General features: G+C 43.9%; 1 protein-coding gene across 1 annotated transcript in view; it reads left to right on the top strand.

Annotated features, from left to right (window-relative positions):
- The window catches only part of LOC128371826 (RIMS-binding protein 2), a 56589-nt gene extending 45037 nt beyond the window's left edge, over positions 1-11552 (top strand). The window contains exons 18-30 of the mRNA XM_053332205.1: positions 179-330; positions 447-911; positions 1001-1396; positions 1691-1843; positions 3704-3803; positions 5407-5549; positions 5856-6024; positions 7773-7841; positions 8537-8584; positions 9366-9490; positions 9574-9645; positions 9733-9888; positions 10398-11552. Coding sequence (XP_053188180.1) covers positions 179-330; positions 447-911; positions 1001-1396; positions 1691-1843; positions 3704-3803; positions 5407-5549; positions 5856-6024; positions 7773-7841; positions 8537-8584; positions 9366-9490; positions 9574-9645; positions 9733-9888; positions 10398-10724 — 2375 coding nt within the window. The 3' untranslated portion in view covers positions 10725-11552. The remainder of the gene's footprint in view (positions 1-178; positions 331-446; positions 912-1000; positions 1397-1690; positions 1844-3703; positions 3804-5406; positions 5550-5855; positions 6025-7772; positions 7842-8536; positions 8585-9365; positions 9491-9573; positions 9646-9732; positions 9889-10397) is intronic.
- The last annotated feature ends 1292 nt before the right edge of the window (positions 11553-12844 follow it).

Raw genomic sequence — 12844 nt, 5'->3', positions numbered from 1 at the left:
CTGAATTTCTGAATGTCCCCTTAGATCATAGTATATAGTAGAGTATAGTCATTATTTCTCATCCCAAGCAATGTATTTTCAATATGAGCATTCAGTTGATTTTATATTAATATAAAAACATGGTTCTCTATTTTTTTGCTTGCCACTGGCTGTGGTGTTATGCTATTGATCTCTTTAGGCCCCCCTGATGCTCCTCTGGATGTCCAGCTGGAGCATGGACCCTCCCCGGGTATTGCCCTCATCAGTTGGCTGCCGGTCACCATAGATGCTGCTGGGACTTCCAATGGAGTCCGTGTCACTGGATACACTATATATGCTGATAAGAAAAAGGCAAGACTTGAGTTGTTTTTTTTTCAGTTTTCAGCCAAGCAGGACATTGCTGTTTGAGTGAGTTTTATAATGTATGGTACATATAACGTGGGGTTATCCATGTTCTCCTTTCCCAGGTGCTGGAGGTGTCTTCCCCTACAGCTGGAAGTGCTCTGCTGGGCCCCTCTCAGATCCAGTCCCTGCAGGCAGCTCAGGATATCACTGTCCGCACCATGTCTGCCCACGGGGAGTCCTGTGACTCTCTTCCAGTCCATGTGCCCTCCAAGCTGGCTGCCATCATGGCCGGCCCAGCTATCACCACCCCAGTTGTGCCACCCCTACCCTGCACCCCAGCAGGTCTGCCCTCACCGCCATCCTACGGGAACTCTGCTGCCAAAGTCTCAATGCTGCCCAGCACTTTACCAACAGACACACAGTTCACTGGCATCACAGTGGAGACTGCTGCCAACTCTCCTCTCCTCCACTCAGAAGATCTTCTCCCATCTGCCTCTTATGTGAACGCCTGGGCCAACCCCTCATCTGCTGCTGCCTTGGCTGTGTATGAGGCCACATCACCGTTACCTGCCATCATCACTCCAGTGGTAATCCTCACTCTGACATTCTTCTGGATATATCAAACTGTATCTATAATGTAGAATAATATTGCATTGACTATATTTCTCCTCCTCAGGTTAATGTGACCTCAGCCACCATCTCATCACCTCAACCTCCACCCGAAGCAACACCATTACCTTCACTGTCACCATCACCTTTACCAGCAGCAGCAGCAGCCGTGTTGGATCTGCGCAGAGACACCAACAGCCCCGGAACGATTCGTCCTTTCCCGTCTATGACAGATTTCATTGAGGACCCCAGTGCCAAGTTCGGGACCCCTGAGCGCATCCCCACACCACCCAAAGCCCCAATCGCAGAGCTCCTTAACCGTCAGGACACTCTGCTCCACCGACCCCCCAGCCATTCACCGCTGGAGTCGGAGGTGGAGGAGGAGCACGAAAACACCCGCCTGGTGTCCATCGAGGAGTTTTTGAGACAGGACCAAGAGCCGAAGTTCCACAGGACGCAGCAGGTCAGCACTGATTGATAATCAGTATTTAACTGAGTAAACTTTTCTGTATTGATTATTGCTGATAACTGATCTGGAAGGGGGAAGAAAGCTTGAAAATGTGTGGCTAAAGAGTCAATAAATGTGCATTATATTTCAGTTACCAAAACAGCAACATGTCATTATTTAACTTGCAGGTTTATTATCTTACTGAAAATACAACAGAATGACTAATAATCTTTTAATTTTGAACATGAATTCACTAAATAAATCCACACTGGATAGTTTCACTCAGAATGTTGACGTATGTTTTCACAGAGTTATGGCAGAGGGACGATGGAGCCTCCCAGTGACTACCACGCAGACAATAGCCGCTCAGACCTGTCTGACATCCTGGAGGAGGAGGAGGAAGACTACTCTGACCACCTCGGAGAAGCACAGGCCAGAGGATACACAGTCAGAGCTAACAGGGTAAAGGACTGCAGTACATACTTTGCATCCACATTTGTGAATGCTGCTTTTCGTGTGAACTACTTTTCTTGAAGTTTGTCTCACATTGTTATATTGTCACAGCGGCCTTGTTCTTCTGTCATATATTTAATTGTGCTTGATTGTGATTCTTTTTGTTTTTTCTTCTTCTTTCCTTTCTTTTCTCCTTTGCATGGTTGCGCTGCCCTCTGCTTTCTTTGCACTTCCCTTATGTTCACTTAACAATATGATATCCCATCCTACCATCACCGACCCATTTTTGCTTGCTTTGACCTGTGGTCCTTGTAGTCAAACAAGGTGGCAACTCCAGACAGTGATGAGGAGGTTCTTGAGAGGATCCTTAAGTTGCCTCCTCAGGTCTACCACACCAAGCAGCTGTTCAGCATCCCCGAGGTAACAGAGGAGGAGGACAGCAGTCAAGAAGAGCCTTTACCTTACCGCAGAAAGCCTCCACCCAGGCCCGGCCACCTTCACCCCAGAGACACAGAACGCCTCTACCATGGTCACCAGCATCACTCACACCACCCCAACCCCCACCCAAATATTCCCCCTCAGCATCACCACTTCAACAGGGATCCTAGATCTCTAACCAAAGAGCCTTTATCCAGGCACGGACCGCAGCAGGTCAAGCCTAAGACGCAGCACAGGGTGCACTATGCAGACACAGTGGACACCATCAGTTATCCTGAAGAAGAAGACTTGAGTTTATATGAGGGTCCCACCAACAGGCGGGTCTCAGCCCGTTGTCCTCCTCCTCAGCTGACCCACAACAGCAAAGAAAGAGTACTGCTCAGAGGGCTAGGGGACCGCCTTAGGAGGGAGGCCATGCTCAGGAGTCAGAAGGCTGTTGCCGCGGCAGCCAACCCCGGCCATGGCCTTACCCCGCCAAGACCCTATCCAGTCAGCAAAACAGTACAAACTATGAGGTCACCTATTGGTCCCGGGATGGAGATCGATGTGGAGTACGGCACAGATGACAACGGGGAGCCTGCGGAGTACACTCCGGGGGAAGTGGTGGTGGAGCAGATGAGTTCTGAATGGTGGTTAGAGGGGGCTCAAATGGAGCACAGCAGACCCCCCATCCGCCGAGGGCTGAAGGCCGATCCACTGGTAAACGTTGCTGCGGGCCAACCGCAATGGGTGTGTTGTGTCAGCCCCCTCCTCCTCTTCCCCCCCATGTAGCAGTGTGGATCTTCCCCTTTGACTCCTTTAGTTGATATCACTTCCTCCTGTTTCATCATCGTCATTGCAGTGAACAGAGGGAGGTCAGGCCGCACATGTCATGTTTGAGGCATGTTTCGCTGTCACAAAAAGAAAAGATGATATTATCCAGTAATAGCTGTTGAGTTGCTAAGATATAGCCAAAAAGTGATTGCACTCTTTTTTTTACCATTATCCTGAAGCTTCAAACTGATAAGATATACAGTATATGCTGTATATAATATTTTGTGTCATTCCTCTGTCTGACTGCACTAATTCCTGTTACATTCAAATTCTCAAGTCAGTACTGCCTTGCCATTTCCTTGTGCATTAACCTACCATGGATGTGCTTTGATCATACAATGCAAAACATGAACATGCTTATGTTGAAAGAGTAGGATGTTTAGATGTTCTGTATTTCACAAGGTGTCTTTTTCTACCGCAGTAATTCAGAAGGATTATCAGTACATGAAGTATAGATTAAAATATATCATTTGGAAAAATAAAGCGCTGCATTTGCTGTTCATCTATAAGCCCCTCAGGAGTCTTCTCCTCTCCTTTTCTCTACTCCCTTGTAGTGATTCTGTTTCTGTATTAGCTGTTTTTCTTATTGTCTTGTTTTTGTATCTGTATGTTGAGCAGGAGCCCAGCCAAATGCCACCAGCTGAGGCCGGGCCATCATGGGGGCCCCAGGCAGAGCTCTCCGCTAAACCAGGGTGCTTGCCAGCCAGGCAACTCAAAGGTCAGACACTCTTTCCTCTTTCTTCTTCCTGTTTCCTCCGTCTCTTGCTTCTCTTTCTCTCTCTCTCTCTCCCTCTCCTTAACCAGCGTATGCAGTGAAGACGTATGAAGCGATGCTGACACACCTGTGCTTTCTGTTGGCAAACCTCCCCCTCTCTCACATGATGGTAGTCAGATTAGCACCTTGCATTGAAGGGGGGTGGAGAGGGTTGCTGTACTGTAGCTGCCGCAGTGGAGAAGAGGGAGAGAGCCTGCTAAGCTGAGAACCGGCTTAAGCCAAAGTGGCTTGTCATGACAGGAGGAAGTGACAGACATTAAAATAGTAACCTCGATTAGCCAGCAAAGAAATGAGCGGCTGCGTTGAACGTACAAGCCCCACTCTCTCTCTCTTTCTCTTTCTCTTCTTCCTTCCACAATCTCCCGCCTCTCTCTCTCGTCTCTTCAGCTTGCAGTTTCATTCGGTAAACCTAACCTTTCTGGTATACGTGGGGGGTCACACAGTCGACTACACGAGCACACAAGCACATAAACGTAAACGTGCGTGCAAATAGAGGAAGGGAGCAGGGAGAAGTTCTGTCCTATATACTCGAAAATCAGTGAGGATGTGAAAGTGTGCAAGTCGTCTGCCTGTGACTCTTGCCACAGATGGGCTGATTCCCCCTAATGAGATAGACAACTCGTCTCTTTAGTGCAGCTTAAGTCTCACTACAGCTCTTCAAATATGTCTCGTCCTGTCAAATAGGCTTCACATGTAATGCTTTTTAGCCGTGCCATTCTTCATGTGTGCCCTGCTAAGCACGGTGTTCCATTTATAGACTATCTTGCACAATCTGCGACATCTTTTTAATAGAGTTGTTTGTGCGCTTGTGGCTGTGTTGTCGGTAAACGTCCACAGATTTAGATTAGGTAGTGGGTCAAACGCCGTTTCCCCCTCTTGCCGGGTTGCTGCAGATCATGAACGAGGCGCACGTTTGTCAAACAGCTCATGCAGCTTAGGATCAGTGGTTTAGCTTGATTACCTCTTTTAAGGACATGCCTCTGCTAAAGCGAACACTGTTCATAGCGGCGCTGCAGTTGGTGGGCAGTGGGGGAGGGGAAAGCTGCCTGCACCGTTTGCACAGAGCTTTGCAAGCTTTGCACGGCTTTCCTGCAAAGTATAGCACCAGGCAAAAATGTGGACATACTTTATCATTGAAGGGAATGAGGAGGTGTGTCCACACTTCTGATTTGTCTATGTAGTATTAGTAGTTGTACATTGCATTTTAAGATTTTTAATAAAATGTTTACAAAGCACATAAAGAATAAACCAAAAAAATAGAAAGAGAAAAATTAGTTTCATGGAAGCAAAAATCATATAAATTGTCTTAATTCTTTATAAAATGACTTGTAACAAATGTCTGATTTAAGTTAAGGAGTTAAAATATAACCTCTGCTGTCAACATTGTACTTGTTTAAACAAAAGGAAAGACACGTGTGAATGAGTGAGCTGAGCCCAGGTGTCATTTAATTATATCAATGCTGTGCCAAATGAGTATATGAAGCATATCAAGTATTGTAACCATGTATTTGTGTGTGTGTGTGTGTGTGTGTGTGTGTTTGCACAGGTGTTGTTGATTCACCAAAGATGAAAGGAGACAGTGACATACGCATCTTCGTGGCCCTCTTCCCTTATGATCCTGCCACCATGTCACCCAATCCTGACGCTGCTGATGAAGAGCTGCCCTTCACTGAGGGACAGATCATCAAAGTATGTCGCCATGATGATCACCTGTTTTTCCTTCAAAGCATCTCTCAAACATGTGCTTCACTCTATGCTGTAAAGTGTCATTTCTGCAACCAGAACAGGGAGACTAAAAAACATTTTTGTGACATTTCCAACAAATGTGAAACACTACAAGTTAAATTTGCATGTAACTGTGACCTGTGTTTTAAAGCACAGAAGCCATTACTACTTGAACAGACACACAAAGCCAATAATGTTACAGGTGTGAAAGAGGCTGCATGTTCACCTCATTCCATTTCAATAGATAAACCTTTACAATCCTCTTCTCAGGTTTACGGGGATAAAGATGCAGATGGGTTCTACCGAGGGGAGAGTTGTGGTCGTCTGGGTTACGTGCCATGCAACATGGTGTCTGAGATCCAGGTGGAGGACGAGGAGACCCGGCAGCAGCTACTGCAGCAGGGCTTCTTGTCCACGGCAGCTTCCATGGAGAAGATAGGTACGTGATGCTGTCAGTGTAAAGATTGACCTGTCAGCAGATTTCAGACCAAATGTCAAACAAAAGTGTGTTGTGTGTAAATCTTAATGATGTTGATTGTTAAATGTGTTCTGTTAGAAATGGAGTACATCCTTTACCAGAGGTATAAATGTTAATGATTTATTCATGATATCACCGCTGTTCATGTTTTAAGTGATAAGTGAAAATAGCAGCACAAGTGTTGCAGAATCCACACCTAAAAAAATCAATTATTCATTTATTTTACATCACTAATTTTCAAATTGGCTGTTCAGCTATGTAAAGATAGAGAGCTTTATACAGGAACAACTCATACAAACAAACTTGTTTTTAAGTGTTGAATACAAGTGATTTAAGGTACGAAGGAAATAACACTTTAAAGGCAGAAAGCTTAATTTGAGCTGTATTCATAATGTCTCACGCTGAATGAATTTCTTATTTAAATATGACAGAGACCATTAACCAGATTTTCCAATTCACAGAGAATTTAGTTTTTCTCGATTTCATCATTTTATCTGCATATTTCACACAGAAACTTTTCTCTCAATCTATTAGCTGCCCCGTATTTTTTAAGATTTAACACTTGACAGTGTAACATCACCTACTGTGGGTTAAAATACTCTCCCATATTCATGACTGTCACACAGCTGCCTCTCACATTAGTCACAGACCACATTGCTTTAGAAAGACATTCTTTAGTATCTAAATTCATCTCAAATCATCCCCTCTTTATTTCTGTCACAGTACATCGCTGCTCTGATGACAGCTGTGCTATAAATGTTTTCTATGTTTGTTTTGGGTCCTTTTAATGATCTGACTCACGCTGCTAAACATGTTTAATGATTTCTGAAGTGCAGCAATATTTCTTTCTTCTTCGGTAACATTATTGAAAATGAAACTTGCCCATACAAGGAGTGGAGCATGTAGTCTGATATGGCAATTGACGATGAGCACGTTCATCAACTCTGGCTGCTTTTAAATGTGCTTTATAAATAAATTAGATTTGTTTTAATAATCATGAAATCTTATGAATGCATCCCTCCTCATAAAAAGGTGGAAACAAGTGATTTAAGAAAGTTTGGTAAATCTGACTCTGAACACTGGTAGAATAATCCTCACAGCAAAAAGTAAGCAAGGATTTTATGGAAATGTTCTTGCATGAGGCTCGACATACTAGAAAATTTGTTGTCTGCATTCGATTCTAAAAACTGAGAAGTAAAAACTGCCTGATAACTGTTGACCTTTTGACCCAGCTTGAGGCACAAAGAAAGACTTCCTTTACGTGGAACGTCATTAAAATGAATCCAAAAAATGTTCATAATGGCATTTTATTTTATGGCTTCTGCTTCACTGTGTTGCTATGAAGGAAATCATAACCATCTACATATTCTCAAACACACTCTGACTGCATTTTCATGCAGGTGTCTAAAACATAAACTAAAGTCAAAGTGTTTGCTCGGAGGAATCAAGCTGACACTTTGCTTCTGTTTCCTGCTTTCTACCCAGAGCAGCGTGTACAGATGGTTTTAACCTTTTCACTTCCACTTGTTCTCGCTGCTGTGTCCGCTGCTCACCGGTTGTCATTTTTTTAAATTGCTCTTCACTGGCTTTTCATTGTCTCCTTTGTCTGGTCTGCTTCTCTCAAAATTGCACCTCTGTCTTTCTTTTTGTTTTTTATTTTTATTTGTTTGTTTTTGTTTTTGGTTATCCTTTTCTAAAACTCCATTAAGGCTCTCGCACACACGCACAGCTTCCGCGTCGGCCTGTCCCGCCGCCGAAACCGAGACGATCCAAGAAAGGTGTGTCTCGCTGCAAGATTGCGGCTTCCCACCTCCCTCCTTTAATTCTCTTATCTGGTTTGCTTCTCTTTCTGTCTCTTTCACTTTAGCTTCTGCTCTTTCAGTTGCTGCTTCTCGCTTAGCGACCAGAGGGGATTTTTAGGTCAGTTACTGTAGTAAAGAAATCACACAGCTTCCCAGCATTTTAGTCAAATACTCCCATTATGAATACTGTAGGTGTCTGCATCACTTTCACATTCTATAAATGAAGCTTAGTTTTACTCTTCACATCCACAGGTTAGCTTTTTATCATCTTGATTTTGAATCTGTGCCACAGCTTCACACATGTAAAAAAGACACATGCATGAGTACTGAGCCAGTCCTGTCAGCTTTCATTGGATATTCATGTAATGCATTGCAGACACAGCAGCAGAATGTCACAGTATTAAATGATCAGCTCAAAGAAAGTCTCTTTTTCCCCAGTATTTTGCTGCTGTGTCACTAATGAATTACATGATCACTTAAAGGTCACTTGTTGAAACATCCATCCCCTCTGATCTCCATCTGTGACTTTACGTACTTCAGTGTGATGATTGATACCAACTGTAACCTCAGGGAGGATTATTCTTTGAACTTTGAGGTGTAATATGAGTGTTGAGTCACGGCTGGTTGTGTGATTGTGCTCACGCTCTCTTCCCTCACCTCGTCTCTTCCAGTGGAGTCTGCAGCACTCTGGGAGGAGAGCGTAGACTCCTCTAGTCAAGGTTTGTAGTAGCTTTGGGAGCCTCTGCCTCTCTGTTTTTCACCTGCATGACCAGAAGACTGCTTCAGTGTCCACCGGACGCCTGCATGCCTTTACTTCCCATTCTCTGGCCTTTGTTTTTAATAGTTATAAATACCAGGATTTATATTCTGACTGCAGATAACATCCATCCTTAAAAGGGACTGTTTGATTATTCTGAGGTTTCCCTGAAGAACGTGGACCTTTTATAAAAATCCTCTCCAAAGTAAAAAATGTTATAGATTCCATCAGTCTGCTTGGAAAAATCTGCTTTTCTTGAGTTAAAAAAAAAACATATATATATATATATATATATATAGGATAGTAAATGACCCTTCCTAACACAAATTAAACCATGTATTATATGCTACGTTCTTCATTAACCCTCGGTATAAATGTCAAGCAGCCCCCCCTCCTAACTCCTCTTTCATTTCAGTTCAAATAGCATCATTTCATCACCAAATAATTTCTCTTTTCTTTTACTTACAGTGTTGCAAAGAGTTAATTACTACTTCTCCATGTTTAAAGACATCACAGCATGAGCTCATATGACCTTTCTAATAGAAATAAGTGCTACCTGTCATTTCTAATCTATTGTATTGACCTTATTCATTGGACTGCAGTGGTGTGACTCTCCCTTCAGCTTAGCATGACGCTGAGTGACTCGGACTCCCAGGCACAACGAGCTGCATGCCAACGAGCCGATGGCGACATAAGAATTACGTCACTCCTCTTAATTATTCTGCTCTCTGATTGACTGACAGAACCAAGCCAGGCTGCCGCTGCCACTGCCGCCGCCACTATGGGGAACCCAGCCCCGGGAGCTCGCAGGATGGTAGCCATCTTTGACTACGATCCACGAGAGAGCTCCCCCAACACTGACATAGAGGTCAGGCTTTTGCACATGCATGATTTCTTTTCTCATTATATTGTAGTCACTGTTTGCTCATGATCTGTCTTGTTTCTCTTCAGGCTGAGTTGACATTCAGTGCAGGAGACATCATACATGTGTTTGGTGACATGGATGAAGATGGATTCTTTTATGTAAGTGTTATAAAGACTGTAGAATTTAAAGTGGGTAAACATGATATAACTTTCAGCCTCATGTCTGACACTGTTTTCACCTTCTAGGGAGACTTGAACGGACACAGAGGTTTAGTGCCCTCCAACTTCCTGCAGGCCCTACCTGAGGATCCTCCAGCAGAACGTCACCCTGCTCCACCCCATCACCCTGCTCCACCTCCTCAGCCTGCTGCACCTGCGCCCGAACCCAAGAAAGAATCACAGGTAAGCTCAGCATGCGGCCTTCTGACCTGCAGTCAGACACATCACCACTGACATCGCTTTCTTTTCTCATCATTTGGGAGCATTATCAGAGTGTGGTCGCTGTGTTTTTCTGCACTGTTTCTTTAATTCTGCTTTTGTTGCATTTCTTTTGCCCCACCATTTCTTGCATGGCCTTTGTGCAGAAGCAGAAACGAACTGTACACTTTGAGACGTGATCGTAAGTGTTTTCTGACAGGACTATAGCAGCCCAGTGATCAACACTAGTGCCCCCCCCCCCCCCCCCCGTTAATGTCTTCTTCCCTCCACCTTTGACTGTAGTTTGACTTTCCTTCATTGCTTAGGATCCTGCACCTGCTTATGATTTTATCTAAACCAAAGCAACTTGTTCCCTCCTATGTGTGCTACTATCCTCATGTTTCCTTTTTATTGCAGTTTTAAACATTAGCACCACAGTAAATACTCATCACCTTTAGATATAGTATCAAACAAGTCATCTTTTCTTCCTCAAGGGTAAGTGGACGTCTTCTACAGAGCCACAAGATCCTGGGCCCTCAATCCCGCGCCCCCAAACAGAACCTCCTCCTGCTCCTCCTCCACGCCCCGACCCGACAGAGCCCACAGACTTACTACAACCTGACCCTCTGCCCTCTGCAAACCCCACGTCAGACCCGGACAAGGCTCGGGCCACGGCGGACGTCTGCCGCTCTCCCCCGGCCCCCCTCCCTGCAGACAACCCGGCACAGACAGACTGCTCTGCACAAGCCAAGAAGAAGAAAGGCTTCTTCTCCAAAGGCAAGAAGCTCTTCAAAAAGCTGGGATCCAGCAAGAAAGAATGAGAGTTAGGACACCTAACTGAATACTCGCGTCACATTGAAAGCACTTTTTCTATCTACACTGTTATTCTAAGTCGGCAGTCGGCACGGTTAGTGGTTATCAGATCTAATAACTGATGCTTCAACCGTCAGCAGTTATACATTTGCCTTAGAGCATTGCTAGACCAGCTGTTTAAATATACAGTAGAGTACTTAAAAACATCAACATACAGCTTACAGCATCACAAGAGCATGTTGAAGTGCATGTTGAAGCGTGCAAACTCGCTACTCCTACAAATATACTCTCTAGATACTTCCTAATTATCTAAGCAACTGTTCAACTCATCAGAGGCTTTAATGCTTGATATAAAACACTCAGTACTCTCCTGGTTTATTTCATTGTATCAGTGTGATACAGAACGCTATTGAAAAGCAGCTCCTGACGTCAGACACAGCTAATGAACTGTTAGCTTTAGAGCTCGTGTACTGGTGCCACTTTATTTATTTGAAGCAAACAAATAGAAGCAAAGCAGTCCGCTGCTTACTCTGCGCGACTGTAAAAGAATGCACTATTTTAAATAGGTCTGCTCGTCCCTTCACACGTGTTTCCTGTCTTTTAAGAGTATTTATACACTACTTTGTACAGATTGTGTTATTTATTTGTGTCAGACCCTGCCCTAATCACGGCCACGTTGCATGAAGTGACATCAGGGTAGAAGCTTAGTCGTGTTAAGAGCTGTCAGAGACGGCGATGATTCACTTTAATATGCGTAGTTTAGATGGGGAAGGTTAAACGTCAGTGCTGTTCATTGAAGCTGAAGATGATGTTAAGAATGTGAAGGGTCGCCCTTCTGTGTGTGTGTGTGTGTGTGATTGTTTGGGTGTGTTTGTGTATGTGTGTGTGGTTGTGTGTTTTTGTGTGTGTGTGTGTGTGTGTAGACGAAGCCGCCCAGTCCACTGGTGAGACTGAAAACAGATGCCTTTCTCAAACATGAACACGACTGGCCTCGATGTTGCATACTACATATTTTCTGTGTGTGTGTGCGAGAAAAAGAGAGAAAAATAATGTAGTATCTGGTGATCAGTAGGCTCATTTCTACTCCAAATATTCTGGTTTGATTGTAAGTGGGGCATCAGGCTGTTATACTCAGTGTAAATGTAGCATGTTTGGTGTTTTTTTTTTTTGCAGTATATGACACAGCTAACAGGAACAGGAACCTGCTACAGTAGAAATGCATTCATACTGAACAGTTTTCAGTCATGGCACTGGTGGTTTGTGGCACTACTGTACTGTGATAGACTCTGCAATAAGTTATGTATTTATCGTTTTGCCTCCGTGTGAGCGGTGTGAGAATATCGGGTCAGACAGTGTCGTAACATCTTCATCAGCCCACGCAGTGTAGCAGTAATTAGTTTTTAGTTTTTACATCTGCACATTTGCATCATAAAGTGTCGACTGCTCTGTTAAAACTAAACTATTAGGACTTTAGCTATATTGTCATACTGTGTACAGCAGTGTTTTAATACCATACTGTATATTTTAACGCTTTGTGTGACAGCTTTAGCTTAGAGGTGCGGCAAATGTTACTCAAGTGGATGTGTGGACCAGGCCTTAGTAATTCTAGTTTAACACACGCAGTCTGATTGGATGCTTTATCCATGTGACACAGTGGCTTGTCACACTACTCAGGTTTAAACTCATAGTTTTCTTATTTAACGCCGAGCCAAGCGTGGTCTCCGGCTGGTCAAAAAAAAAAAGTGCAGAATATGCCAAAATCTTTAGGTGCTTTGCCTGTTACCATAGCTACGAAGAAAGAGAGAGAGAGAGATCAGACTTACAGCATAGGAAGGGTGGGAGGGGAAGTAAAGCGTGGAGGTTTGCTGTGAAGATCAGACCTGATTTCAGTTTTCGATAGCACACCTGAAGGCACAAGTCGGAGGCAAACCTTTTTTTTTTTCTTTCTTTTAACGTTATGAATGTTGTTGTTTTTTTAGTTTGATGTGTTTGTCACATAAAGGGAGCACGATGATGCCAAGATTAAAAGGGAAGGTAAGGGAAGGGATGGACAAAGACACTTTAGATGTGGAATAGCCGGGATAGAGGCAAGACTGAGGCTGTTAATGTATGTGTTATTTAGTTGTTT

Source organism: Scomber japonicus, chromosome 13 (assembly GCF_027409825.1).
Source record: "Scomber japonicus isolate fScoJap1 chromosome 13, fScoJap1.pri, whole genome shotgun sequence".
Lineage (NCBI taxonomy): Eukaryota > Metazoa > Chordata > Actinopteri > Scombriformes > Scombridae > Scomber > Scomber japonicus.
This window is presented reverse-complemented; position numbering and strand designations above follow the sequence as displayed.